This window comes from Orbicella franksi, chromosome 1 (genome assembly GCF_964199315.1).
Source record: "Orbicella franksi chromosome 1, jaOrbFran1.1, whole genome shotgun sequence".
Classification (NCBI taxonomy): domain Eukaryota; kingdom Metazoa; phylum Cnidaria; class Anthozoa; order Scleractinia; family Merulinidae; genus Orbicella; species Orbicella franksi.
Genome location: NC_138145.1, coordinates 15,000,871 through 15,028,004, shown reverse-complemented (window position 1 = coordinate 15,028,004; position 27,134 = coordinate 15,000,871). Strand labels below are relative to the sequence as shown.

At 39.9% G+C, this 27,134-nt stretch overlaps 1 protein-coding gene across 1 annotated transcript in view; it reads right to left on the bottom strand.

Annotated features, from left to right (window-relative positions):
* The window catches only part of LOC145476414 (E3 ubiquitin-protein ligase rnf213-alpha-like), a 72,995-nt gene that overhangs the window by 37,820 nt on the left and 8,041 nt on the right, over window positions 1-27,134 (bottom strand). The window contains exons 8-39 of the mRNA XM_081455380.1: window positions 26,579-26,897; window positions 26,096-26,194; window positions 25,753-25,869; window positions 25,303-25,516; window positions 24,374-24,721; window positions 21,919-22,514; window positions 21,125-21,284; window positions 20,334-20,551; window positions 18,019-18,330; window positions 17,146-17,924; window positions 16,626-16,756; window positions 16,072-16,146; window positions 15,750-15,856; window positions 15,187-15,331; window positions 14,638-14,863; window positions 14,214-14,487; window positions 13,205-13,336; window positions 12,956-13,061; window positions 12,032-12,209; window positions 11,548-11,719; window positions 8,016-8,131; window positions 7,726-7,923; window positions 7,030-7,270; window positions 6,576-6,808; window positions 6,129-6,211; window positions 5,688-5,821; window positions 5,060-5,152; window positions 4,015-4,695; window positions 3,021-3,196; window positions 1,840-2,062; window positions 1,120-1,487; window positions 185-343 (exon numbers count right to left, since the gene is read on the bottom strand). Of these exons, the coding sequence (XP_081311506.1) occupies window positions 185-343; window positions 1,120-1,487; window positions 1,840-2,062; window positions 3,021-3,196; window positions 4,015-4,695; window positions 5,060-5,152; window positions 5,688-5,821; window positions 6,129-6,211; window positions 6,576-6,808; window positions 7,030-7,270; window positions 7,726-7,923; window positions 8,016-8,131; window positions 11,548-11,719; window positions 12,032-12,209; window positions 12,956-13,061; window positions 13,205-13,336; window positions 14,214-14,487; window positions 14,638-14,863; window positions 15,187-15,331; window positions 15,750-15,856; window positions 16,072-16,146; window positions 16,626-16,756; window positions 17,146-17,924; window positions 18,019-18,330; window positions 20,334-20,551; window positions 21,125-21,284; window positions 21,919-22,514; window positions 24,374-24,721; window positions 25,303-25,516; window positions 25,753-25,869; window positions 26,096-26,194; window positions 26,579-26,897 (7,413 nt within the window). The remainder of the gene's footprint in view (window positions 1-184; window positions 344-1,119; window positions 1,488-1,839; window positions 2,063-3,020; window positions 3,197-4,014; window positions 4,696-5,059; window positions 5,153-5,687; window positions 5,822-6,128; window positions 6,212-6,575; window positions 6,809-7,029; window positions 7,271-7,725; window positions 7,924-8,015; window positions 8,132-11,547; window positions 11,720-12,031; window positions 12,210-12,955; window positions 13,062-13,204; window positions 13,337-14,213; window positions 14,488-14,637; window positions 14,864-15,186; window positions 15,332-15,749; window positions 15,857-16,071; window positions 16,147-16,625; window positions 16,757-17,145; window positions 17,925-18,018; window positions 18,331-20,333; window positions 20,552-21,124; window positions 21,285-21,918; window positions 22,515-24,373; window positions 24,722-25,302; window positions 25,517-25,752; window positions 25,870-26,095; window positions 26,195-26,578; window positions 26,898-27,134) is intronic.

Genomic DNA, 27,134 nt, shown 5'->3' with positions numbered 1-27,134 from the left:
AATAAGGATTTCATAGATTTGATGAAGAAAGAAAAAAAAAAAAAAAATCTCTATGGGTATTTACAAAGGCTCGCCTTCGGCTCGTCATTGTAAACGTTCACACAGACCAGCCGCTCATTAAGTATTATCATACATCTATCGATTTAGTTCTTGAAATATTCCCAACAAATCAAAACATTCATACCTGTAAAAATCTCGTAGTCCAAAGAATTCATCTTTCTTCCCATCTTGTAGTTTTTGTAGACTTTTCTGCTTATTGTAGAGTTCGGTGTAGCCACGGACTATCGGGGATATCAGGGGTTCAATCAGTGCCATAATGTCTTCGTCACTTCCACAAATGCCCCTAAAATTGAAAACAAAACAAACAAAAAATATTTAGCTCAAGGACAGCGATAGGCAACTGTAACGATTTTTCCGTGACAGTTCGGTGCTCTACATTTTTATACCTGCTGTATTGGGTGAAGGCAAAGAGTTATTAATGTTCCTGTAGGAAGGTAGTTTCAAAAAGATTAGAGATTGAATAATTAAAAGGCCATGTTTCTCCTCAGGGCCGAGTTGTTCAAAGCCCGATTAAGTTAATCCAGGATAAGTGAGAACTATTATTTCAGTTTTGTAACTTTTCTGTGAGTTTTTCTGTTTATTTTCTTTGCCCTTCAATTTTAAGTTTGAATAATCTCAAACTACATAAAACATAAGCAGGGGAAAACATTTTTTTTACAAGAAATATCAATACTTTTGTTCACATTTTAATCCTGGGTTATTGGTCCCCGGTTTTCGAACAACCCAGCCCTGGGTTTTCCATCAGTTTAGTCTAAAAGCACCTGCTAATGTCGTGCTTGCATCGAATGGTATTTCAATTAAATTTGCCTTTTTCCATACATCTGGAAGAGGAGAACTTTTGTCGAACTGGAAATGAACTATTTTCATCCTTTCATCCTTTCATCCATCCTATTTTCATCATTCACTATTATCACAAGTCCTTAGCCCTCCACAATATTAATTCAATATCAATTTTGCATCTATTTTTAGAACACGAAAAAACACGGTACCAAAACACAGAAACTAGTAAGCAAGGAAACGTAGTAATAGCGCTTGTAAGGACAACGTCGCCCTAATTACCTGGCAGTTGCCTCCAGTTCGACTCCATCGGGTTCATTACGGCAGAGCATTATTCCGCGGTTCATCTTCGCAGGGTCTAACGCCCAATTCGATAAGCCAATGAACGCAACGCGGGTAAACCTGTCTTCGGTTTGAATGATGTCTTCGTCATTTTGGTTTCCATCTTCCAAAAGGGGATGTAAAGTTTTCAAAGGCATTTTAGGCGAGTCCTCTGCCAGTCCAACCTCATCTAGCACCACGACAGAGGCAAACCTATCTGACTTCCTTTCCTTGTTTTTGCTTTCTTGAAGCTCGCTACATTGTTGAAAAGTTGCCAGTATTCCCTCAGGGGTTGATTGAGGGCTACACTGATACGAAACCAGCTGAATCTGTTAAAAAACCCAAACAAACAAAACAAAAAAGGAAAAAAAAAATATGATTCGGTGTTCATGAGCAATATACAATAGCTGCTCTCCGATAAATCAGACCTTTTCAAGCCACCGTAACAAGTAAATTGCAGACTAAGAATACTTCTAATTCGATTCTAATCATAGCCTAAGAATCCTCGTCACTACAATATATGAAACAAGTGGTAGTCTGACTTAGCGTAAGTTTACACTTAACATAGATCAAAAAGCTTAGAATCCCAACAGATGACAAAGGTCCTCTGATTTCGGTTGCACTTATACAGGTCCACTTCTTTTGACTCCTCAGTGCAGAGAATTACACTTTAAATCTTACCTGCTTAAAATTTTTGAAGAGCTCCGATTTTGAGTTCTCTCCTTGCATGTTGTCAGCAACAACAGTCTTGGCTAGAGATTTGGAACTCCCTGGTTTACCAACCACAAACAGGGGGATTCTGAGCTCAATACACACCACCATCATAAATACGTTTTCAGAAAGGGCGGCATTGCAGGCGATGTTTGGCCCAAGCTCCAGTTGTGCCATTAAAGCTTCTTGGCATCTTAGAAAAATATGCCATTGTGACGGTTATAAGTTGTGCGGGTCTCATAATGTAACACTACAATAAACGCTTTCATACATGTATGTCAGGATAATAGAGCATTAATGTTACTGTTGGGGGATGTCTGAAGTAGATTGAAGGTGCTAGAAAAGGTTGAACAAAAAAAGAGCTTTCCTAAAACATGCCCTAGTATTTAACTAAAAAACCGAATGTAACTATCCAACATGTTTTAGCAAGTGTTTCTACGTTTAAAAATCGTGCGGCACTCTTTTGACCACAGCGCTTCGATGCATGTCCTAACAATGTTAGTGATAGATTAAAATTTAGAAATGTTTCACCAATGCAAAAGCATTAAAAAAAAAGATCCTTTAAGGGTTGATCCTACACTTCCTCCCAATCTGCAGACAGTTGGGTTACAGTTCTAGAGCAAAACTGTAATTCATACCATACACATGAAAATGGCCTGCGGTCGTATTCCTTCACGAAATTCAAACCTAGATGCATCTTAAAATATCACTTATGGGAAAATACATGAAGTTCCAAAGCATGGCCTGAGTGTTACTCATGAGTGATATCTTAAGAAAGCTTGGCATTAGCAGGAAAATATTCAGCTTGTCTAAGGAAGAAAAGCAATCATGCTTCAAACAATATAATGCTAGGTGGAAAAGACAAGTCCAGTAAAATAATTGACTAATTCCTTAATTCTCGCCGTAAATCTATGCAGAAACCTCGTTGACATCTGTGATTAGTTGCCATCACCCTGGAGTTAAGGGATGTCTTAGTCAGTTGGAGGCAAGGTTTAAGAGTACTAGTTGTCCCATAAGCAGGAGGCTCTTGTGCTCCCTTGAATTCCCACCAATGGCGTGCAGACAATCGGATTACAGCATGATATTAGTATTAACTTCAAAGACGTGTGTGTGTGTGTAAATAAATATCATTGACAAAGCAATGAGCTCACCGAGAGATCTCCCTTTCAATCCTTTGTGCTCCACCAGGAAGTCTGCATGGACTTTGGAATGATTTTGCCACTGTCTCGTGGTATTCATCCCTGTCTCTCAATCTCGCCTGGTAGCAAACTCCAAGAGCTAGAATTAGTGACCACGTGATTCGGTCAATGTCGTCGCTGAGATTTTCCTAAAAGCACGACACAAGAGCAAGTGTAATGATATGGATATTAATTTAGTATTGTCAATACAGCCATACAAACAAGGAATAAAAAACAGCATATAATACATGACAAGTTATTTTTAGGCTTTGACTACACAGTCGAAGCCAGGTTCCTTACGACAACTCTTGTAAGTGACCAGCCTACTAAATAATCGACTGATATTCGTCGTTAGATAAACGAATGTTAAATTACCATTTAATGCTTTCACAAACCAGACGATGTATTTGACATTCATATCTTACATTAAATAGCAAAGCACGTTTTGGATGAAACATCATCCATCGTCAGTGGCACAAGAATACCAATTGAAAATGGATGGATGTTTCATCCGAAACATGTTTTGTTATTAATATAGATAAGAACTTCAAATAAATAGTGTGGTTTGTTAAAGGATTATCATACTTTGTACTGCTAAAAAGCCTTGGTATTACGATTTAATATTAAAAAGAGGTAAATATCTAGATTTAAAGACAAAGATGAATTAATGAGTGCTACCCTGAGACTTAAGTAGAAAGCTTTATGCTAAACGCGACATGTATGGTAAGTGATCATCATTAGTTGTCTCAGTTTGTGGTCTCCAACGATAACTCATTCTTGTTAGGAACCAGTCATAGCTTCGATCAATTTTCGTAATTCCCGAGGTGGACGTGTTGAAAAGGTCTAGGAAAACAGAATAATTTTCACTTTTTTGTTGTTTGTAGAGAGTAGAGCAACATGTTAATTTGACCACGTGGTTGAAGGCTTCTTTGTTTTTAAATCTATTCTTAGAGAAGAGATGTTCTACCTGAGAAGCACTAAATATTTCTTCAGGGAGCAGTAAATCGGGTTCTTCAAGCAGCATTGTTTTGCTAGGCTCACTTCGATGAAACGTTTCAAATTGAGTCGGTCCTTCTTTTTCGAGAGAGGAGTGCTCTACTTTGAAAGTGGGTCGTACCACTGTACGAGGTGATCGTGCTTTTTTGAGAATGGGTCGCTTTCTTTTCAAAGTGGATCGTTCTTCTTTACGAGCAGACATAAAGTTTTCGTATAGCTCTTCCACGAGAGTGCTTCGTTCTTTTCCGACAGCGGGCCGTTTTCCTTTGGCAGAAAATACTTCTTCTTCGATAAGGGATTGTTCTTCTTTGGGAGGGCAACGTTCTTCCGTGAGAGGAGATGGTCCTTTTTTGAAAGCGGGTCGGCTTGCTGTGAAAAAGGGACTTTCTTTTTGTAAAGAAAGAACGGGTTGTTCATCGGCCAGAGAAGGCAGTTTTTCTTCGAAAATGGCTCCTTCTTCTCTGTAACGGGGATGTTCTTCTGTAAGTTCTTTATAATCCTCATTCTCATCATCATGGTTGCCGTCTTTGGCGTCACCATCGCCGTCTTCATCTTGGATTTTAGGAAAAAAGTCGTTGAAATTTTCATAAAACCAAACCATGACCTCCATGGCTCGTTTCACGTCTCGTAGACTCACGAAGCTGCATTCGTCCTGCAATTATAGATTTAACAAGGTTCTTAAGTTGTTGATATAGTGTATTTGTAGGTTAATAAGGTATCACTCTTTGCCTGCTAAAATGGAGCTTTCGGATCGTACACGGAAACATTATTATTTTGTACTGAAAATCTTGCAGTTTTATACCATTTCATACCTTGTTCAAAGAATATTGTTACAATTTTGAAACGGAAAAGAAGCGAAGGGAGGTAGTTTAAGAGTGAAAAAACTGTCCACAAACTTGTACGAGGGTTTAGAAAAGAAGGAGACAAGACATCAAAAATCCCGGTTCTGAAAGTTTCAAATTTTCCGCTGCTTTATTTATTATATGCCGGAAGATTAAACATCATTCAAATGATACCTCTTTGTTTCGCATGAATTGCTGCGAGGCCGCCAACACCGTTGCTATGGCAATCACCAGCCTATCGTCTTCTGGCAGTCGACTTTCATGCAACTGGAACAAAATGGGCATGCCGTTTACTAATCGAAAGTGGGGAGTTTCTATTTGGAAAACATATCTTGCATGCAATTGATTAATAGAAGATGGTCAATCTCGCAGTGAGTGAGAGAGACACTAAGGAAGAACTGAAACAGGCATCAAAGCATTTTTTGAGAGCATCAGGCGCAGTGGTCTAATGGTTAGTGCGCTGGACGCCGGTCCTGGTTCAAGCCCTGATGGGGTCACTGCGTTGTATTCTCGGTCAAAGTACTTGCCTCTCTCCATCCAAGTGCGAACGGAATACGTGAATACAGCTAAATTTGACCTTGCAATGGACTAGAATCCCGTTCAGAGGAGATTAAGAGGGCGGGGGGGGGGGGGGGGGGGTTAAAAATATACCTAGTCGCCTCGTCAGCATAAACTGAGCCGCTCTCGTGTGCCACTAGGCTCAGTAGGCTAACACAATGATGATTCTTCGCAAGCAGGTAAGTCTTGTCAAGTGCGCGTTAACAGTTTTCTCTTGCATATCGCCATAAAAAGCGTTACTTACATATCTCCGCACAATTTGACGGGTGTAGAGTTCCTCCACTTCCGGATTTAACTGTCCAAAATCCCACACAAGACTGCGCATACTCTCCGGTAGCGCATGTACACGATAAACAAGGTGACGCAATGGAATTCGACCTTGTGTAAGAGAAATAATAACAAAAATATCAGTTAGAGTCACTGTCCATTTTTTTTCGTAGAATTCTACTAGCTAGCATACCAATCGGAATGGTTTTATTAATCTGATTGACTGACCTACATTGTTAGGTTTGCCACCACGAATCTTAGATACTACGTTATACTGTATGTAGAGAAATAATGATCGCTTGAAGAAAGAAATTTAGTTAGAATTCTGCAACTAGATTATTCGCCCTCGAATATCACCAGACACAACTCTCGAGCTCACAATCTAATTGCTAATAAGAGCATCGCATACAAATCCTACCAAGGCGTTCTCCTGTTTCGTCAGCTCTCACGTGATAGCCCAATCCTGCAGACTCTAACTTCTTTATCATTTCCTCTGTGTGTCTGCAACAAAGTGTTCTCAATAAGGCCTTGTGTTGCTTAGCAGCAAAGAAAAAACTTCTCATAGTGAACAAAGTGACCAGGGTATTGTGTTTCAGTTACTGCTACTACGACGGTAGCCGGAAAGAGTGCACAAACACAAAACTGTACACAAACAGTTGGTTCCCAAACATGGCACTACACTACTATCTTTCTTTCAGATGCTATGAGAAATGTACCGAGAGAAATACGTTCCTGACGGAATCCATTTTCAAAACGTAGCCTGACTAAAATGACCCGGCTTGTCATGTCAAAATTAGCTAATAATCTACAGGTCGGTCTTCTTTCCTTAAATATCACTCTGCGATATTATGGAAACTCTACTTGCTTTCGATATGGGTTGCAGGCAACAATGAACTTCAAACGGTCGCTCAGAGGACGACCGTTACATCTTCGGTCCACCATGATTTCTTTTATCATTCCTAAGGCTTCACTAGTGTTAGCCTCGTCAAAAAATAGAACAGTGTCGACATTTCTGTTTATCTGTTCGTTTTTAAGAGCCATCATCTCTGCATGAAGAACACTTCTTTCGATGTCTTTGTAAGTGGTGCCACCATGAACCTTGAACATAAAATGAGAGACGTAAACGGTTTCAAAAGCCTTATTGATCGCTAAATATTTAAGTTCAAAGCATTCACTATTGAGATAGTTATCACCATAAAATCTCACAAATGAAAGAGCTGATTGTCGTTACTTGGTCAGCGTTTTACACTTCTTTTGGCATATAACGCCGTTCACCCTTAACGGTTTGCTTAATGAAATGCAAAGATTTCGAATTGTACCTTCATTAACAGCATATTTTTCAGCCCTAAACCTTCTGTCTGCAGACCACATAAGTAGCGAATCAGGCGAGTTTTTCCGCATCCTGTTTCACCCATGATCACAACTGGGATGTTACATCTGAATCTCATGTGAATAGCAAGAATCTTTTTAACATTATCACCCGTCAGCTCGTACGAGTCATCGGGATCGTATGCGCATTCCATCCCCATGACAGAACATAGCAGCTGAATTTTTTGAGGTCTGAAATTGAAATGTCACATCAATGAGATTACAAGACAATTGTTCCTTAGGTCAGTTCATCAAAATGAAAATCGAATCTCTGACAAACGACTACTTGATACTGCAGTGTGTCAGCCAAATTTTTCCAAAATGCATCGGAAGCACACTGCACCATTACCACTCGCTGAATTTTTTAAAATGTCCTTGAGGCGACGTGCAACAGTTGCTAAGTGCGGTAGAATCCGGCATTCCCGGTTTGAAATCCTGCACTCTGACCACTACCTTATGTCCAACGTCTCGGCCACCCTTATAAAAAGCCTTTTTGCCGTGCTTTTTGCCTCCAAGATGGGATTATACAATGCAACATATATATGTGGCCCTTAAAAAGTCCCTGTGGTGGTGCTCAACCTAAGGTATCTATTTATTTTTATTGTATTGTTAATTTCAATTTCATATAATCGATGTAAGATACGTACTTGGAATAGGACTCAAAGTCAGTGTTGAAATCCACTCTTTGGACATGAAGTCCTGTGCGAAGATGCTTTGTCATGAGCCTTTCTTGTATAACTTCTTCTGTTCGAGGATCCAGTAGATTCCCGTCTTCGTCAACTCGGAACCCAAGAAAAGTCATGGTATCGTTATTCGGCCGGTTAAAAAAGATGTAAGGATGTGGGCTGAATAACAAAATAACAAACTCAATTTTGCGACAGGTATCTAATGATGTTACAAATTCCAGCTCGACAAACAAGGTGTGCAAAGGTCGTACCTTCCCTCCCATCGTCTCCGCAGCTGGAAAGGAGCAATGTCCCACTCTTCATTTGTGCCAGCTGATTCTTTGGACGGCGAGAAGTCATCTTCCTTCAAAGATCGCGTCGAGAAATCCTGATAAAAAGCGACCCAGCATCAGTGTCAATACCAAGTACGATTGTTTGAAATAAGTGTCAGGATAAGGGATAGGTAATTGGCCGGCTTGAACATTAGTCATTTTTGGCTCACTAAACCAAGCAGGAGTTAAAAGAACGTAACACTGTACTAAAAAAGCTTGGAAATCACGATTCGAAACGGCTGTATTATCTACGTGGTTTATTGGGAGGCGCGGTGGCCTCACGGTTAGCGCGCTCGCCTCCGGATCGAGCGGTCCGGGTTCGAGCCCTGGCCGGGGTCATTATGTTGTGTTCTTGGGCAAGACACTTTACTCTCACAGTGCCTCTCTCCACCGAGGTGTATAAATAGTGTATAAATGGTTCGTATGCAGACTTAGCCTTTTTTACCTTATTGGTACTGACAGTCAATAGTTCATAGCTCCCGTCCAATTCGAAAGCACCGTGCTAAAATTATGTCTACGTACTTTAATCATGCACGAAATGCCTTAAGAAATGAAAACGCGAAGATGAAGATGTTATGCGAAATGCTCAAGCGAGAACAAATTGAAATTAGTGTTTAGTGATTTTTCCGAGACAAGACGACAATTCTGGAAAAGTCTGGCAGACTTTTTCAATTAAACATCACAACCTGTAAGACAGGTGTAACCCCATTATAGCAGCCGTTTTATGGCTTCAGCGGTGTACTTATTCAGTGATATTTAATGAAGCTAGAATATGCTTTTGGTTTCCTCAAATGAACACGTCTTTTTATGGTTGGCCATTCCTTTCAAAATTATGACAGAGTATACGCGGGTTTTTCTGCCGCGTATACTTGTTTATATACGTTACGTATGGGCTTTAAGCTCATATATACGACCATTTAGATCGCGTATATACGCATTTTTAAAGGGCCACATATTTGCGTAAATTCAAGCACGGGGATATGCGAAATAAATGCCCAAATATACGCGTCCTACAAGGACCCATATATACGCATGCTAAAATGCGCGTATATGCGAGTCTCGTAAATTACGTTGTGTATGCCAGTACGAAATGTGCCTTTTAAGAGAATGGCTGTTCGTGTATGATAGCAATGAAAATTACTTTAACTAGGAATCGTCAATATGGCGGCAGTGGTGAAATGCCTTGTCTTGGTCTATCTGCTATTTAATGTTTGTTACTGCAGCTCTCCAGTGAATGAACTTCTAGAAACAGTTATGCGTCTTTTGAATGACTGTTCAAGATTTTATCCTAACGCTAATTGTCGTGAAGTTGCTGTGGATTACTCTGTACATCGTTTAGTGGCCTGCGTAGCTTGGTGGTTTTTAGGTAATTTGAACGCGCTAAGAAAGCGGCGAAGCCGCGATAACGAGCGCCAAATGCGGCGTAGCCACGAGGAGCCTGGGGGGTTCCTGCTCGTTTTCGCGGCTTTGTCGCTTTGTGCGCTCGCGCTCAAATTGCTTAAAAAATAGCTAAACCGCCAAGCTACGCAGGCTAATCCTTTAGTTGACTCATTGGACAGAGGTACCAAGGCGAATGCCGAGAGGATATGACCTCTAGAATCGCTGGTGAGACAAATGCAATATTTACTACTTAGATGGGAAATGTTTACATTAAGAGCAGTTTCATGCACCTCAGTGTACTTCCATTAGGGCTTTGCCAACTGTATCAGCTGCTAATGGAAGAGTGGGTCGTCCACCCTATAATATATCAATACCTCAAGGGGAGTTTTAGGAAACAGAATGTGAATGTAGTGTAAGTCCTATTAGGTCTTCACCAGACAATTCATCTGGTTGGGTGTTATCATCAAATGTGTCCCTGACAGCTAGTATTTCCAGTATTACATATATCTTGTAAAATCACTGCGTTCACCCATATTGGTTGTGCGTACAGCATGGTTATTCCATGCCTCAACTAGGAGGTTTAACTGGTTGTTAATTCTGGAAAGAAATATGTAATACAAACAGAACAGACCGATTATGTTGGTCGATTCCAGGATGCCATTTTCTTCCATCTGGTAGAACAGAGTGTAGTAGAACTGACCGACTTCAATAAAGACTTCTCTCCAGAGACGCTCAATTCACTGGTTGTGTACAGAAAACCCAGCAATTTTGCTTCCCCTATTAAATCCCCTGTGCCATAGCATAGCTCTTCCTACCTCTAAATTTTCATCCCCTTCGTCTGAACACACTCTAGAGGGCAACCCATAACTTTACACAGCAGCCAAGAAGAGAGCGAGCCCAGTTGCAGCAGAATTGTTTGTTGCACAACTTAAAGTCTAAAGCCCTGTCAAAACCACCGTGTATTATATAATTACAAACCTCCAACTGATAAGACATTGTAGTCCATCAATCTGCCAGAGAGAATTAGGTCCCCTGACGCTGTCAACACGCCTTGTGATGGTATTGAACCACCTCAAATCAGACCCTGCTGGGTCAGTTCGAAAAAAACTTTCCCTTACACGCTGACGCTGAACATAGATATTTCTACTTCACAAATGACCCAGCATGATACTGATACCAGAATTGGAAAACCCACGTCAGTCTTATTTCTCGAATCATCAGGGCCAGGTTGTTCGAAAGCCGGTTAACGCTAACCCAGGATTAAAAGTTAACCCAAATATATATTTTCTCTATAAAAATGTCTTCCACTGCTTATGCTTTATGTAGTTTTTTTCTCAAGTTCAAAACTGAACTGCAAACATTTCCCATCTATGTAGTAAGTATTGAATTTGTCTCACCAGCAATTCAAGAGACAGAATTCTCTCAGCATTCGCTTGGACACCTCTGTCCTAAACGGTGAACAGAATCCACAGTAACTTCACGACGAACGATCACGTTCTCTGCCATGTTACGATTAGCGTGAGGATAAAATCTTGAACAGTCATTCAAAAGACGCATAACTGTTTGTAGAAGTTCAGTCACTGGGGGAGCTGCAGTAACAGACATTGAATAGCAGATATACTATGACAAGGCATTTCACCACTGCCGCCATATTGCCGATTTTTAGTTAAAGTGACTTTCATTGCAATCATACACGAACATCCGTTCTCCTAAAAAGGCACATTTCGTGCTAGCATATACAACGTAATTTACGAGACGGGCATATACGCGCATTTTAGCATGCGTATATATGGGTCCTTGTAGGACGCGCATATTTGGGCATTTATTTCGCATATCCCCGCGCTTGAATTTACGCAAATATGTGGCCCTTTAAAAATGCGTATATACGCGATCTAAATGGTCGTATATAAGGGCTTAAAGCCCATACGTAACGTATGTAAACAAGTGTACGCGGCAGAAAAACCCGCGTATACCCTGTCGTAATTTTGAAACGAATGGCCAACCATATCTTTTAGGTGTTGACACTTCAAAGTCGTTTTCATGATAGAATCCCTTCGAGCGTACAAACTGGCTACTCTAGTATTATACTCACCTTTGACATAATTATCATGAAAGCTACCACAAAAGTTCGAAATCCTTCCAAAGTATCATCTACTAACGAGGTTGTACAAAAGACACTTTCCTCGCAGTCACGAAGCTGGTTGTTAAGAAAACTGACAAAATATCGAAGTTCTGACCAGGAGGGGTTAGAGACACCGCAGTTTCTATGAAAAATGCAAACAAGAACTCAAGCTAGTAATCACACAAAGAGTAACGTTAATCGGGACAGTCAAGGGCTAGTATGTGAGCTACTGCTTCACTGATAATGAATGCTTCATTTTTGTTAAATAAAGTCTTATTACTGTCCTTATTATGTCTTCGAAGGTACAATGAATTACAGTGAAAATACTTAGATAAACTTGCTTTGAATGGTGTCACATGATGGTTCGGCTTTTGAATGCTTAGTTCTCTCTAGGCCTAGTAACGCGAAACAAGGCAATCGCTTCATAGAACAAATAAAATTATAGGTAACAAACCTGATCAAGGTTTCAAGACATTCTTCTGGACTATCATCTCTTTTATGGCGAGCATCAAAGTTAAAATGTTGGATAAGCCCAGGTTCCGTGTTATGCAGTTGAAGATACTGCCAGGCACGTTGAACTGCCTCGCTTTGAAGTTCTTTTTCATCAAACAGAGGACTGCTGCTTCTTTGCGCTAACAAAAAGGAGGAATAAAACTATTTGTTTTGGAAAACTCAGCCTCAGTAACGTCTTAGCATATAGGTGTCTACAGTGAGGAGGACGCAGCATCAAATTTTTATAATGCCAATAAGAGTTTAATCGTACAATCACACGATTCAAAGCCGCAAAAATGGAAAAGATCATCTCACTAGTTGTTGATTCAATGGGCAGACGACAGTTAGACCCTCTTGGCTGAAATATACTGAAGAAGATTTTAACGAAAACGACAAAACATTTAAGTTTAAAGACATGTTTCGACCGAACCTACTGTCATCTTCAGTTAATTGATGTACAAAGCGTTGGAATTTGAATTTATAATACGTAGAAAAATGCTAATTGCGATGAATTGTGACAACAATTTAAAGCAAAGCGTGAAAGTGTGAGCATTATAAGGATAGTTTTATATTTATATGGTGTACTTGTTGATTCAAAGAGGGTTGTTCTCTTTGAATATGAATAGCCTCTTTCATCTTAAGTTGGAAACTACTGGAGGCGCAATCCAAAACATGGAGATAATCTGCTGAATGTAAGGCGCGACAATGTTTAGAATTCTGCAAATGTTGAAAATGTGAGAGGCCTCGTCACTGGATAAATGCCCTGTGACACGCGTGGAAAAATGCCGGACCGTTTCCCTGACGCAACAAAAGGAACGAAAGGTCTTCTTTAAGTCTGTTTTGCAAATGCATCTTCACAGCAATTGACAACAAACTGTTATGCTACCTGCACTCTTCCTAAGCAACAATCCGAGTGTCTCCATTGGAGGAAAGCATCTGATTGACGGGAGAAGTTCATGAAATTTGCACATTTTTTCCTTCTTCTCTCGCTCCTAATGAGATACAACAATCATGAAAATAAAATATTTAAACTGACAGAGTAGCTACGAAAATATTTGGGATGACATCCCCCCACAACCATAAGCTAATCCAGATTGGTCATGTGAATAGAACATATATACTCATAGTCACAAACCTTTGGGAGCGGATCTGTAATTTCAAGAATATACAGATCATAGGGATTTCGTCTCCAAACGCGCCCACGATCATCTGTGATCTCGCCCAGGATGAGCAAGTTAAACAGCAATGTTTCAAGTTCTGGAGTCACCTAACAATTAATTTTAAGAGATACGTATATATTAATGTATTTTGCTTACTTGTTTACGTTCGTTTCTTTAGATATTTTTCGTCTGTCTGCCTATCTGTCTGTCTGTCTGTCTGTCTGTCTGTCTCTCTGTCTGTTTAGTCCGCGTTATACATGTACGTCGATTGGTCGATCAGCCAGTTAGAGTGGAACTACGCTTTACAAACATTTCGTTTAATAAGGAAAGCAGCTTATTACAGACAGGTGCCCCTGAAAATATTCAGTGTGGGTAAATCGTGTTTCCGAGCTGCTTACTCTCATTGACGGCTTAACTCAGATACCCGGATGATACGGACATTCTTGCGCATCTCTTTGGTGACCACATTACCCGGGTTTCCACTAACCGGGTTTCAGTGTATTACATTGCGACTACTCCCCACTCCAAAAAGGCCACCAGAAAAAATTCCGGGAAAAAATTGACCTTGGATTCAGTGAATTTATCAATGGAAAAAAGCTGAACACTTCAAAACGAACAAATCTGTGACCAAATAAACAGATTTTCCTAATGCAACAGTAATGCATGGGCATTCTTTTATATCAGTCTTGAATAGAACTACAGAGCCAATTCTCCTATGTAACCGGATGAGCTGTAATCAAAACCGTGTCTAAATTTTTAATAACCTTTTTACGAAACGGTTTTCAATTTTCAATTTTTATTAAATTGCTTTCAATTTTAGTTGATCATTTTAATTTTAATTGATCATTTTAATTGATCATTTTTATTGATCATTTTAATTGTTTCAAGGTTGAAACGTTTGAATATATTGCTTGGGGTCTGTTTAGAGTGGTCGTCCCCGGTGTGGTTGCACTGTAATGCCTGATGCTTGGACAAAATTCTTACCGTAGCGGAACGGTCCATGTGGAAAATCCTGGACAAAGGTATATCTGAATGTAAGGCATGCGGAAGAAAAAAGCCAACAACATCTGCAACACGTGCGCGTTTATCGTGAAAAGGTATCGTCACACATAGTGGAGGTGGTTCTTCATCTTGACTTTTCATCGTATCCGTGATGAGCCGATTGTTCTGTAAGTTTGATACCTGTTCTGCTAGTCTTTGAACGACTAAACTCTTCCCGACCCCAGGGTGATCAGAGGTTACTACATGAACATTTAAGCTGAAAAAGAAAACACATTTCAAATATTGTTCCAAATTATTTCATTCGCTTTCCAAAGAACAACTTCAATTGATACTTTTCTCCTGGAAAGTATTAAGTGTAAACCCGAGGGCATTTCTATGAGACATGATCGGTATAAAATAAACCTACTTTTCTGCTCGACCAACTTCTGCAGCAGCGCTCCAAAACACATGCTGTTCACAGTACAAACCAGGCCTCGGGTGTGGTGCTTTGAAGTGCTTCTCCAGGTAAGGTCGCAGTTCGCCTGGCCGAGGATTTCTTGGCATGCCGCCTTCCACCTTGTACTGCTCTAAGGAGGTCACTATATGAGCTCGTTCTTCGTTTTCACTACTACATAGGACAACAAGAGCCAGACCTGGAAACGTCAGAAATGAAACACTTCTTTTAACAAAAGGTTGTATTTTGCCGATATACATATCCCGCTCTGAAAATGGAAAACGGCTTTTGATGGAACTGATGAATTTACTTTGACAACTTGTGACGAAATTAAATGTTCGATTCTCGCTTGGCTAAAGCAGACTTAAAATTAAAGTTCTGAGAAATGAACTTGTACATGTATAGGAAATCAATTTACCATACTAAAATATATTACTGTGGACAAAATCATCAGAGAATTATTAACTTTGCACAATTTCTACGAAGAATTTAAAATAGTAGCGTTTCGACAAAAGGACCTACGTTCATTGTCGCCATAATCTCGCATTAGTGTGTGCAAACAGTCCACCACCTTTTGGCTGACGTCAAAGTCCAGTAGATCGCCATTGACCAAACAGTATAAGTTCTCTCCGTTGTCAGGAAGGGCGCGACGCCATAACAGCTCCACCTAAGAGCCAAAAAGATACTACTTCAATTCGCTGAAAATACAAACTTTTGTTACACAGTTATTTTCAGTTACAGGAAGCTAATGAATTGTGAGCAGTCTGTTAGTCGGAGATACATTACACAAAATCCTTTTCTCTTTAATATAGTGAATTCCACACCGACTTCAGCAGTGAACATAGAGGTTATGACATCTGACACGGGCAAACGCATGTAAGAAAGCTATGAGCTGATATAATTTTGCTATTGGTCTACGCTTTTGCGAAAATCACGAGAATAAAATGAAGAAGCTCACTCTGCATCTCGGTCCAGAGACTTTTTAATCGGTTTGACCTATCTGAATTAAGGACCTAACGACTGCGATACAAGTATTGACTATCCCAATTGTATTTTTGTGACGGGGACGACATGAATACATGTACCTCTTCCGATGTAGTCTCCGAAGAGCAAATGAGAACTTCATCACTATTTGGCACACTCTGAGCTTTCTCGTCCATGTAAAGGCTAAGTACAGCAGCAAAAATATATTCTGCAAAAAAATACCATGGAAGCTTATCTACACACTTTACAGTCACAAATTTTTGATCCTCCTTGTGTCTCATTATTCCAAATTGAACGTAACACACCTACAAACGAAATTCTCGAGGCATTTTATCATAGTTCTGTGGATACGTAATGTTCTACAGTAACCATGCATGATATTCTTGCGATGATAAGCAAAAGACATCGCCAATCGCGACTCACCTTTGCGTGTCAATATGAGATTTGGCTTTCCTCTTTTCAAGAAGCTAGGGAACTTTCTCCTTACAGCCCTTTCTCCTGTGCCAAACAAAACTAATTTCAACCTTCATAGATCAGTTCGAGTGAAATATTGTTAAAAATTACTCTTAGCATGCCTTACTAACCTAAGAAGACAAATCTAATTAATTCACTTTGTGTTCATTATCTGCAATTAAAATCCAACGGTTAGGTACCGTTTCACTTCCGCACATGTGAGTGTCTCTAGGAATCAGGTTTCGTTAAGAGTACAGATGCTGCTGGAATATTCCGGTTCAATTAAAGGCAAGTGACTAGATATTACATCAGAAGTGAGTTTAAATTCGAAAAGGAAAGACAAAATTATGTTGTATGTTGCCCTATTGTTTCTAGGACGTTCGATTTTGTCTGACAATGCAAGCGGCTCAGCGTCCACTGTCGGTGTAAATTCTAATGTGGAACTTTCAATATAGATGGACATAATCTTGATGACAATAGAAACCAAGGACAAGCACGTATCATAACAAAAAGCAAGTAGATACCATTGTTAGCTAGATGAGACAGAAATACACCAATTTCATCCAAGCTTAAATAGGTGCCCTCTTTCGTTTCGTCTGGCATTATGTCCTCAGTGCTTGAATCCAATCTTGCGTCCACGCTGTCCTCTGTTAAACTAAAGCAAAAACAAACACTGTTAAACTCAAATTCATGTCAAATGTCGGTCCTGACCTGACTTCTGCAAGGAGAAGACATATCTTTACAGATGCCGAGTAAACTAGTTATAAGGTTTACTTTTGTTGTACTGGCTGATTCGGTACCTTCAGCAAGGAGAAGACATATCTTTACAGATGCCGAGTAAACTAGTTATAAGGTTTACTTTTGTTGTACTGGCTGATTCGGTACCTTCAGAGTTTTTACCGGCTCTGAAGGTAGCTTGCGGTCTCCGATCACCATTTCAAGAACCCAGCAACCGTACTTGACAAGACTTCTCTCATTCGGACGATAACGACTTTGGGCTAAACCACTAACCTAAGATATTTTAGTTACAGAGTAACGGGTTACCTTTCATGGATATCATCCGAATCTTGGGAAGACTGAGATAACCCTAGATCTGATTCGGCATCCTGGCTGACAATTCCACGAAACCTAGGATCATCCGAGGCCTTGTCGTAGTTTTCATCGATGAGATCGCTGTTGCCGTTGTTTTGAACACACCAAACAAAAAGATCAATGTCACTGCTTTCTAAGTTTTCGAATAGAGCTGCCACGGCAAGACGGTCTGGCTCGGAGCAATCTAACTTTTCCACATAGTTGAGAAGCTGTTCGTATTTTGCGACAACCTGTTCATCCACAGTACGTTGGTCCTCTCTCTCTTGAATGCACGATGGCATTTGCTCACTTGCATTCCTCGAAGCAGCATCATCGCTGTAGGTATCATCATGTAGGTGTGGCACGAAGATCCCTGCGCCAAGCAGTGCTGTCTGCAGGCTTGACCCATGAAGGCCTGGGAGAACTTTTTCAAGAAGTGCATACACCTGCAAATGGAGAGAATTCATTGTCGCACTGTGTTTTAAACCAGCGAGTTCCTTCCGTAAGAAAATAAGCTGCTGTATTGTAAAATAGTTCAACTCGTGATATTTCATTCTCGATGAGTCAATGCGCTCTTTACAAGAGCTGAAGCATCGTTCGAATTCCGTGCTTTTTGATTCAATGTCAGCTATGACGTTTTTCCCCATAACGCTTTTGCACTTGTATTCTTGGCTCCAGTCGAAATGAGACACGTCGCCAATCTCACAAAGGTTGACATACGCCTGACCAAGTTGAATGACCCCTTGTAACAACTGAGAAGAAACGCAAAACAAAAAAGAGAGATACATCAGAAGAGGACTTTTAGTTTAATTCAATTCTTTTTAGTTAATGGAGAACAATTTTTACCTGGCCAAACTTCTCGACATCGTCCTGCCCATGAGAGCGTTTTCCAGAAATGAGAGCCAGTTTACTCTGCAGCTCTTTTAGTTTTTCCAGACTGAATTCTCTTGCCTCACCATTTGTATTGCTCGGAGGAAGCAGTAAACTGATGACAGAATCAATACTCTTCTTGTCATATGGCTGAGTCGATGCTACGTTTTCCAATTTGCCAACGAAGTAGACACCTCTTTCATTGATAGCTTGAGCCAACTTCAGAGAAGACATGGCATGGGCATCCTTGACACCCTTAAGCCACTCAAGATGTCTGCTGATGTCCCTCTACCAAAATAAACACCAAATACTTAGCAGGGTCCAAAATTAACTTTTTTAGGCAGGCGCCAACTGGCGACTGAAATTTTTTTTTTAGTCGCCATATGGAAAAATGTGGTCGCCAAAAACTGTCAATAAAATTTTTCCTTCGCAGCGAAACACAAACAAAAATTTTTGGTCGCCAGATGGAAAATTCTACTCGCCAATTTTTCTTTTTAGAATCGGAACGAAGAGAACGCGTTTGGGGCTGCAATGATGGCGATTTTTCCGCTAACGATAAGATTAAATACAAACACGCTGATTATTTGTACACCTACCACTGAAAACCCACGACGAACGAATCGAATGCTGGCCATATACGCAGTTTCTTGCGACTGCCAAATGTTTCAAGTCAATTTTACACCTTCTCTTGTCTCTACCTTTTGGAGAAGAAATGTACCCGACTGAAAACTGCCGTTTGGTTCTTTGCTCTATGTGCAAAACGATCTTTCCTTTCGCGTTCTGTCAAGACGATCGATGAATCGCCATGTTGAATATCGAAATCTTCCACTAATTTCTTCGCGGATGTTCCGTCTCCACTTTGTAGTAAATTACGGAAAGAGTTCAGGACATCTTTGGACACCACATCGCCTGAATAAATGTTCATGGCGAAAGAACGCACGTGGCCTTCTGCGCCCGCAATACGTATGTTATGGGAAACCGCTGGGAAAACATAGCGGCGAAGCTTCGCACTGATCGTAGCTGTGAAACGTTGTGGTAGATTTATAATAACAGGAAAATCGGTTTTATACTTCCAAAGCAGCGGAAAGGTAAAAGTGAGTGACCAATTGGCGGGCGGCTTTGAATTTTATTTTCATCGATTTGGCTGAAAATCAAAGTTTGTGTAATTATCGTGGCTTGAAATAGTTAATCGCCCGCTGGCGACCAGCTGTGAAATTCTGGTCGCCAGTGCAAAATTTTTAGTCGCATTGGTGACCAGGAAAGCGCAATTTCGGACCCTGCTTAGGATTTTTCATTGTTATGTTACACGATAACTTGCGAACATGTACTCAATGTAGTTCATAATATTGTACAAAAATGTATTTTAAATTTATTTGGATTAATTCTCTTGTGACATATTAGTCTACTGACAGGTATAATGAAAAGAACAGTGGTCATTATTGCCTAAGCGGTCTTTTAATAGATCGCTCATGAATTAATCCAACGACAACCAACCATTTTATTTTGCCAGATTTACAAGAAAACGCCAAAAAACCAGCACAAAAATAATTAACTTATTTAGGCAAAAACAAACTACTCAGAACAGCTAGAAAACTAAACAAGTTGGGTAGTTAGAAAAAATATTAATATGCTTTACCTTGGTTGCAACATGCATAATCAAAGAGAAAAAAAAGGAAAAACAAATGCACACATACAAAAAGATACAAACAAATAGTTAAATGAAAATAAGAAAGAAACTGAAGAGTAATTTAACCGTAACAGTTGATGATAAGACCAACTTTGCACGTAGGTTTGTTTGGAAGGAAAAAAATATTTCAGAAATATTTCATATTTAATCCACCGATTATCTGTTTCTTTTTCTTTCCTTGTAATTATTTTTAAGCTTCTGGAGTTCTTCTTCGGCTCAGTCTATTAGCACTTGAATTCACGACCACTATTTCCTCAGTACGGGCTTGGGAGTTGACAAAGTAAATGTAATCCTAATAGAAATCTCGTCTTGTGTAGAGAGACGTGAACGTTCTGGTGGATCACTGGATTATTTTTTCAGTCAATCAAATCAGTGTCAACGATATGCTTCTACATGCATATGGTGCAACTTTTTCTTAAATAATCTGGAGGAGTGGGTGGGGAAACGAGGGCAGGGTACAGAAAGAAAACGTATCTAACATTTTTGTATTAGCAATTTGATTTTTGATGGAGTAAAGGATTGAACAACCCAATTCTTAAGGCTCTGTAAAGAAAGCTACGGTTATCGGCGATAATAGTTTCTAACAGGAAAAGCAATATTTTACCAGCTGCTTCGGCAAAAGGGTGTTTCCCTTGATCTCCCGCCACACTCTTTCACAAACATCAATCAGTTGATTTAAGCCAGCGGATTTGTCCAGTTCAAATATGAAAGGGGCAAAACCAAGGGCAGTGGTGTGCAAACACGAGACTCTATCAGTTTCGATGTCACTCTCTCCAGCAGACATCATCGCAAGGTCCACTAGTGTTTTCACTTCATCCCTGCCTTAATAAATAGATAAAGAAAGAAATAAATAGATAAATAAATAAATAAATAAATAAATAGCTAAAGAAATAAATGAATCAGAATGAATGAATGAGCGAGCGAACGAGCGAGCGAGTGTGAGTGAGCGAGTGAGTGAGTGAGTGAGTGAGTATAGTATAGTATAGCATAGCATAGCATAGCATAGCATAGCATAGCATAGCATAGCATAGCATAGCATAGCATAGCATAGCATAGCATAGCATAGCATAGCATAGTATAGTATAGTATAGTATATCTTTATTGCGCCTTACTCTCCAAAGGGAGGTATTGGTCTGTTTACGATAAGGGTTTAACATTAACTAGTACAATAAGAAATAACATTCACTTGATTCTTTTATGATTCAAATAAAAATTAAATAAAAATTATAATGCTCATTTCGTTTGTAAGTTGAGAATCTCTTTTCTTTTTTTAAACATTTCAGATAAATAAGTATGCGGGTTACCGGTAAGACGGTTGGTCAGGTATCTTAAAAGTGAGTGAGAATATTACGGAATTGAAGGAAAGGCGTAGATAATTAAATAAGTAATAGTCACCTTTCACTTCCTTTCGAAGCCAGAGGATGTATTCTTTACAATCACTGACAGTCCTCAGGCATTCAATCATTGGTTGCGGTAGACGTTCAAGGGTTTCTCCGATCTCAAAAACATCATCACCGATAGCACCGAGTGGGCGTCGCAGAAAGTCTTCGTTCAACTTCCAAAAAACATTAAACATATGCATATTAATTAAGAAAGTCATTCTCCTATTAAATAAGATAAATTTACTACTTTAATTCAGTGTTGAAGTGTTTAGCACTCCTGTGCTAATTGAGGACCCTAAAACAGTGTTAAGTGAACATAAATGTTTTAAAAATCCCAACTGCTGGAAGGCTGACGAGTTGGTTACAATATGCATCTAGTGGTGGCAGGGAGAACGATTTGAGCCCTGGACTGCCAGATTACAAATTCAGCAACCTTACCACTAGGCCACGCCGCCTCCACGAAGTGAAACAAAAACTGAACAGTTATGAGAGCTATTTTCACTTAAGCATCTTTATCTATCCAGATCCAAGCATGGCACGTGATATAAAATTCAATGGTGTAAATGTTAGGTCTGTCAGCAACTTAATAAAGACCTTAAGGTTTTAAAGCCATTGTCTGGTCTTTGAAGACTAGAACTCCCCTGGTATCAAAAGAGTCAGGTTTGCAAATATTGTTGTATTTTCTGAGCTTCAGCAGCGATTTCATCCCTTAATGTAGGCTCGATTACCAGCCACTGTTTGAAAATGGAACCCGCGTTTCTCCCCAGAAATCGAGCCTCATATAAATGGTAATATACTAAAATGTACCTGGCCGCAAAAGTCATGAAGCAGGTCGAAGTTTCCTCCAAGATCCATGGTTTTTTGAAATTCCAAGATTGCTGCTGCAGCCCCTTCAAACTCTCTCAGCTTGTGATATTGTTTGATTTGAGCAACTCGTTTACGAACAGAAAGGTCAATATCTTCTTCATTGGAAAAGCAGGCCACAACTGCTCCAATTTCGATTTCCAAAGTTTTGGGATCGTTTCTAAACCTGTCGAATAGTTTATCCAATTCTTGAAGACTGATTTCTCCACCAAGGATTCTTTCCCACGTGCTTCGCCATCTCCGATAAGCAGGTGTCCACAAAAGCTCTTGCACTATGTCGACCGTTAATGTCCCACTTGATCCAGCTTCATCTTCGAAAAACTCGACTGCTTTCGGAATGCATTGTTGCCACATGTCACGAAAAAGACGACTCGGATGGACGAGGTGAAGCAATTTCATCATTCTCGCGTTCTTCGTTGAAAGATCAAAGAACCTTACTATCGGCTCTTCACTGGGACCGCGTTTATAGCAAATGTCACGCAGTTGGCAAGAAGCTAGGTCTTTTTCCAGCTTTTCTTTGATTCCTTGCAAATCAACATCTACAAAAAATAAATTGCAAGTAGTCGCAAGTAGCCGCAACTTGAACGTGCGTAGAGACTTGCGTTCCTCGGCCAAACGGACTCGCAAGGTTCCTCGCAAGTACACGCAAGTCGCCAAAAAACCCATTTCAAGTCAGGCATATCCTGCATTTCATTGGCTAATAGGTTGCGATAACAACGAATGGACGTAACTCGACATGTGTTGACTTGGTTTGGGTTGCTAAATTGTCTTGCGTGCAAATTTGATCTCGACCAAAGTGAGCACAAGTCATCGTAAGTCGACGCAAGTGCACACAGGGCCTGGCAAAACGTGGTCACAAGTAGACCCAAGTTTTCAAATTGCGAGTCCGTTTGGCCAGGGCTAAGGTTTTAAGTGGCTGCACTCTGCGCTGCGCTGTTTCCAAATTTTATGAGAACGTGGGTGCGTACAGCTTACCGGCAATAAAAATGACGCGAAATGTACGCGTAATGTACACTTCGATTTACAAAGTTTTTGACTCGTTTTAGGGTAGGAGAGATAGGGCTAAATGACTTTATAACATAACTGACGTAATACGCGCGTTCTGATTGGTCAAAAGCCTATCGTTTTTTGTCCCGGTAAACACATGGTTTCTAGTAGGCAGCACTACGTGGGGCCGGAATTGGAGAGCTCAGAACACTAGCGAGAAAATAAGCTTTATACATATCTTAGGCTTTCAATGGCTCAGTGAGATATTAATTACAGGAATATCTTTACATATATTACATAGAAATTTGTACGGAAAAATTGGCCGGATCTTCTTAATTTCCATGGCAAAAATTTTACACCGGCTTCGTTTACCCTTGAGTTTAGAAGAAAGTTTAAAGTGCGTTCAGTGCTTTCCAAGGTTGTGGAGGACGCAATTCTGACTACTGCTCGGCTTGAATGATCAATTCGGCAGTTAAAAGATTTCTATGGAGTTAACAATAAGCTTATCGTAGTTTTAAGTTTAAATTCAATGCCTGCATGCAAGCATAACACGATAAATGAATATAGTTCCCATTAAGCTTTCAAGCAATAGTTTTCATTCAATAAAATAAAGAGAAACACCAAGCTCATAGCCTTCAACATAAGTAAAAAAATTCTGAATAAATTTAAGAAGCAGCATTTTTAAGTAAATAAATTCTGAATAAATTTAAGAAGCAGCATTTTTCGAACTAACCTTTATTCATTCGCAGAAATTTTGAAAGTTGAAGTTTGCACTACTTGCAAACTTTTCGCATAGTCTTTTACTTTCGTGATGACTGTCGATGACTAGAACCGACCACAAACCCCCGCATTTTCCTGTTAAAGTTCGCCTTTCAGCGATAACCCTTTTCTTCCCTAGAATATTTTTAGCGCGAAATGTTTTCGTCGATTTGCTCTGCGGATTTTGTTTTTCGGCGCTGAGTCTGTGCTTTCATTCTTTTAGTTTCTGTGATTGGTTTTCCTGCATCATCTCAAGATTTTGTTGAGAATAAGCAACTTCATCTCGAAAGTACAAACATTTTCCATAGTTATTTCATAAAAGCAATATATAAACCACCCTTTGTATGGGTTTACCGGTGCAATAAACCACTTGGGATGCTGGGAGAAAACTCGAAAAGCTGGTAAATCACTCGCCTAACGGTTCGTGATTTACAAGCTTTACTCGTGTTCTCCCAATATTCTAAGTGGTTTATTGCGCGGGTAAACCCATAGAAAAAGTGGTTCATTGCTTAAATATCCTTCGAATTTTGGCGAACTCCTAGCTTGAGATGAAACATGGTAAAACTTAAGTTAATTTATTAACTTTCTTTAAAATATCCCTTTCAGCGCAGTTAATTTAACTTCGACAATGTAATAATGTACCATGACTCACCTGTCTTGATACCAGAACACATTGTAATAAACGTCGACACTGCTTCTCTTTCCTTCTCAAAGGCTTCAATCTCCTCGATGCGCATGTCAAGAAATATCTCCATAGAACGTGCTTCTTGTTGGTTCCCCTTATCTTCACTGATATCTCTAGTGACAGCCGAGTCCTCTTTGGATAGCAAGGAATGCAATTCCAAGAACCTATCACGGTCCTTGTGGACAGTTCGTAATGTATTCACCCGAATTTCTCCATTCCTCAGGCAGAGTCCTACATGCGCAACAAGTGAGGTCGCAGAAACAAGTATCTCCCACCCGTCATCGGACAACTTTTCTTTTAACTGACTTCCACAACCTAAACAGGGAATGTTGCGTCAGAGAAGTTATAGTTAACCACCATTTTGTTAACACTGACTGAGAAGTACCATGTTATCGACTTACAGTTTATCAGCTTGAACAAATACTGATTTGAAGACATGACTGACCATCGCGGTTATACACACAACTTCAGTTGTGTGTATAACTGCGATGACCAGTCGTGTCTTCAGATCTTTCTCCGCATGCGCAGTTCAAATATATGATCTTTCATACATTCGCTTAAATACTGATTTGTTGCACGAATAGAATGGACATTCTATTTAACCAGTAAAGTGACTGGTCAACCTGAAAACGAGGGTTGCGCGAATACTCTGTCGTTACTGGTCACTGATCAAACCAAACGTTGAAATTTATAGATTTTTCTCTGCTGGCACAGATGCCATCGTTACTGAAGGTCAAGACAAAGATGATTAGGAAAAAGATCGTGAAATTATCTTGAGAAGATGTCGTTGAAATTAATTTTGCCCGATCCTTATTGAATGGTAAAAAATGTCTAGGATCTATTAACAGTAAGAGGTCAAATTTTGAACAAATTAAGTTATATTCCACTTAACTCACCAAGGTAGTTAAAGTACTGAGCCATTGGCTTCCAAGAAAGAATGTGTTGCAACTTCTTATCTTCGGAAATTTCTTTTCCATCACCTCCCTTAGGCCAGCAGCTTTTCAAAAAGAGAGAGAAAAGTCTGCCCACACCAGAAGCTTGTTTGTGAGTTAAACTGGACAACTCCAGGCGTAAACTTAATGATGTCATGGGTTCCTCCGCTATTCCTACCTAAAATAAAGTTAATTCAAAATGTTTCATCATTCACCTAGTGTAATTAAGTTAAGGAAAACTACGCAATAGCAGTCTCCACTAAAATATGAAACACAAAAAATCTAGTGTAGAATTCATAATATCGTATTCCCATGATGGTACATTGAAAATAACATAGAATTTTAGCCATTTTTAGTTATAATAGTTATATACATCCAACACTCACGTTATTCCTCGGGAGTATAGTGACTTACCTTCAAGAGATGGTCGATGGCCTCAAAAGCGGCAGACTCGAAACACTCGCTAATGTCTTGATGGTAGGCGCTCAGATCCAGTTTACAGAACAGTTCAATTAAATCTTTGTGGCCAACCTGGTTATGACATGAACTTAAGATTGTCAGGTAAATGTTTGAATTATCCTCAAATGATGAAAAATTATCACAATACCAAGACTTAATTCCAATTGTCATACAACATGCGAACAGGTACTCAGTCGTCAGTTCAACAACCACAACTTTCTTCAAACCTCATCTAGATTATATGTGCCAGCGCCTAACAGGTTATTTCTATGATACTAACAATCAAAGGAAAACCTACCTGGTTTACTCGACTCTTAAGGGACTCCCTTATACCGTGTTCCCAAAATTGGTGTAACTCGAAGTCTTCAAGGTTTACAGACAGTAAGTGCGACCAAGCCTGTTCAAGAAACCAAACATTGTGAGTGGCCGTGTTGTACTAAAATGTCAGTACACTTGTATGTACAAAATGTACATTAAAATGTACACTTGGCTTATTATTAGACCTTACTTCCGTACTTCCGTCCGTCCGCACGTCAGTCAGTTGGTCGGTCGGTCAGTCAGTCAGTCAGTCAGTCAGTCAGTCATTTCATCCGTCCATCCATCTGTCCGTCTGTTAGTCCGTCAGTTACATGTTGTCGGTCAGTAAATCAATCTGTCCGTCAGTCCGTCCATCCATCTGTCAGTCAGTCAGACAGATTGTCAATCAGTGAGTCAGTCAGACAGTCGGACAGTCAGTCAGACAGTCAGTGAGTCAAAAATGACAGCCGTAGCACAGTGTTACCTGAAGTTCCTCATCACGCCGTTTCTCTGATATATGGAGCAAGTTCCAACGGAAATGTGTCTCCAAAGAATCATGCAGAGATCTCAACGCCTCTTGAAAGATTTCTTTGCTTGCTTTTACTTTACTTGATGTTTCATTGGTGGGAAAACTGTTCTTTACCAAAAAGAGGCTTTGATCCAGTAGTTTGAAGATACCAGACACAACCTGGAATCTCTTCCGGCTGAGTAATTCTTCTACTGTAAGTAAATGACGCAGAAGATGCAACGCTGCTTTGGCTAGAGATGCCATGGTCTCGTACTGGGAGTTAGAGTGTTCCATGCTAGAGACAAGAAAAAAATAAAATTGTAAGCATTATCGCACTTGGCAAGTTTTCTTCCCCTCATAAGCGTATTTCTGCGTCATGAAACATGTCAAGTGAGTCGTCTCAAGTCAGAGATAACTATACATCATCACTGATATGACTTAAGATCTTTGCCAATTAGCTAATTATGTTGTTCTACATCACTGGAGAAATATCAAACAGTAAGCGTATAAGGCGTATATAATATATATCCCT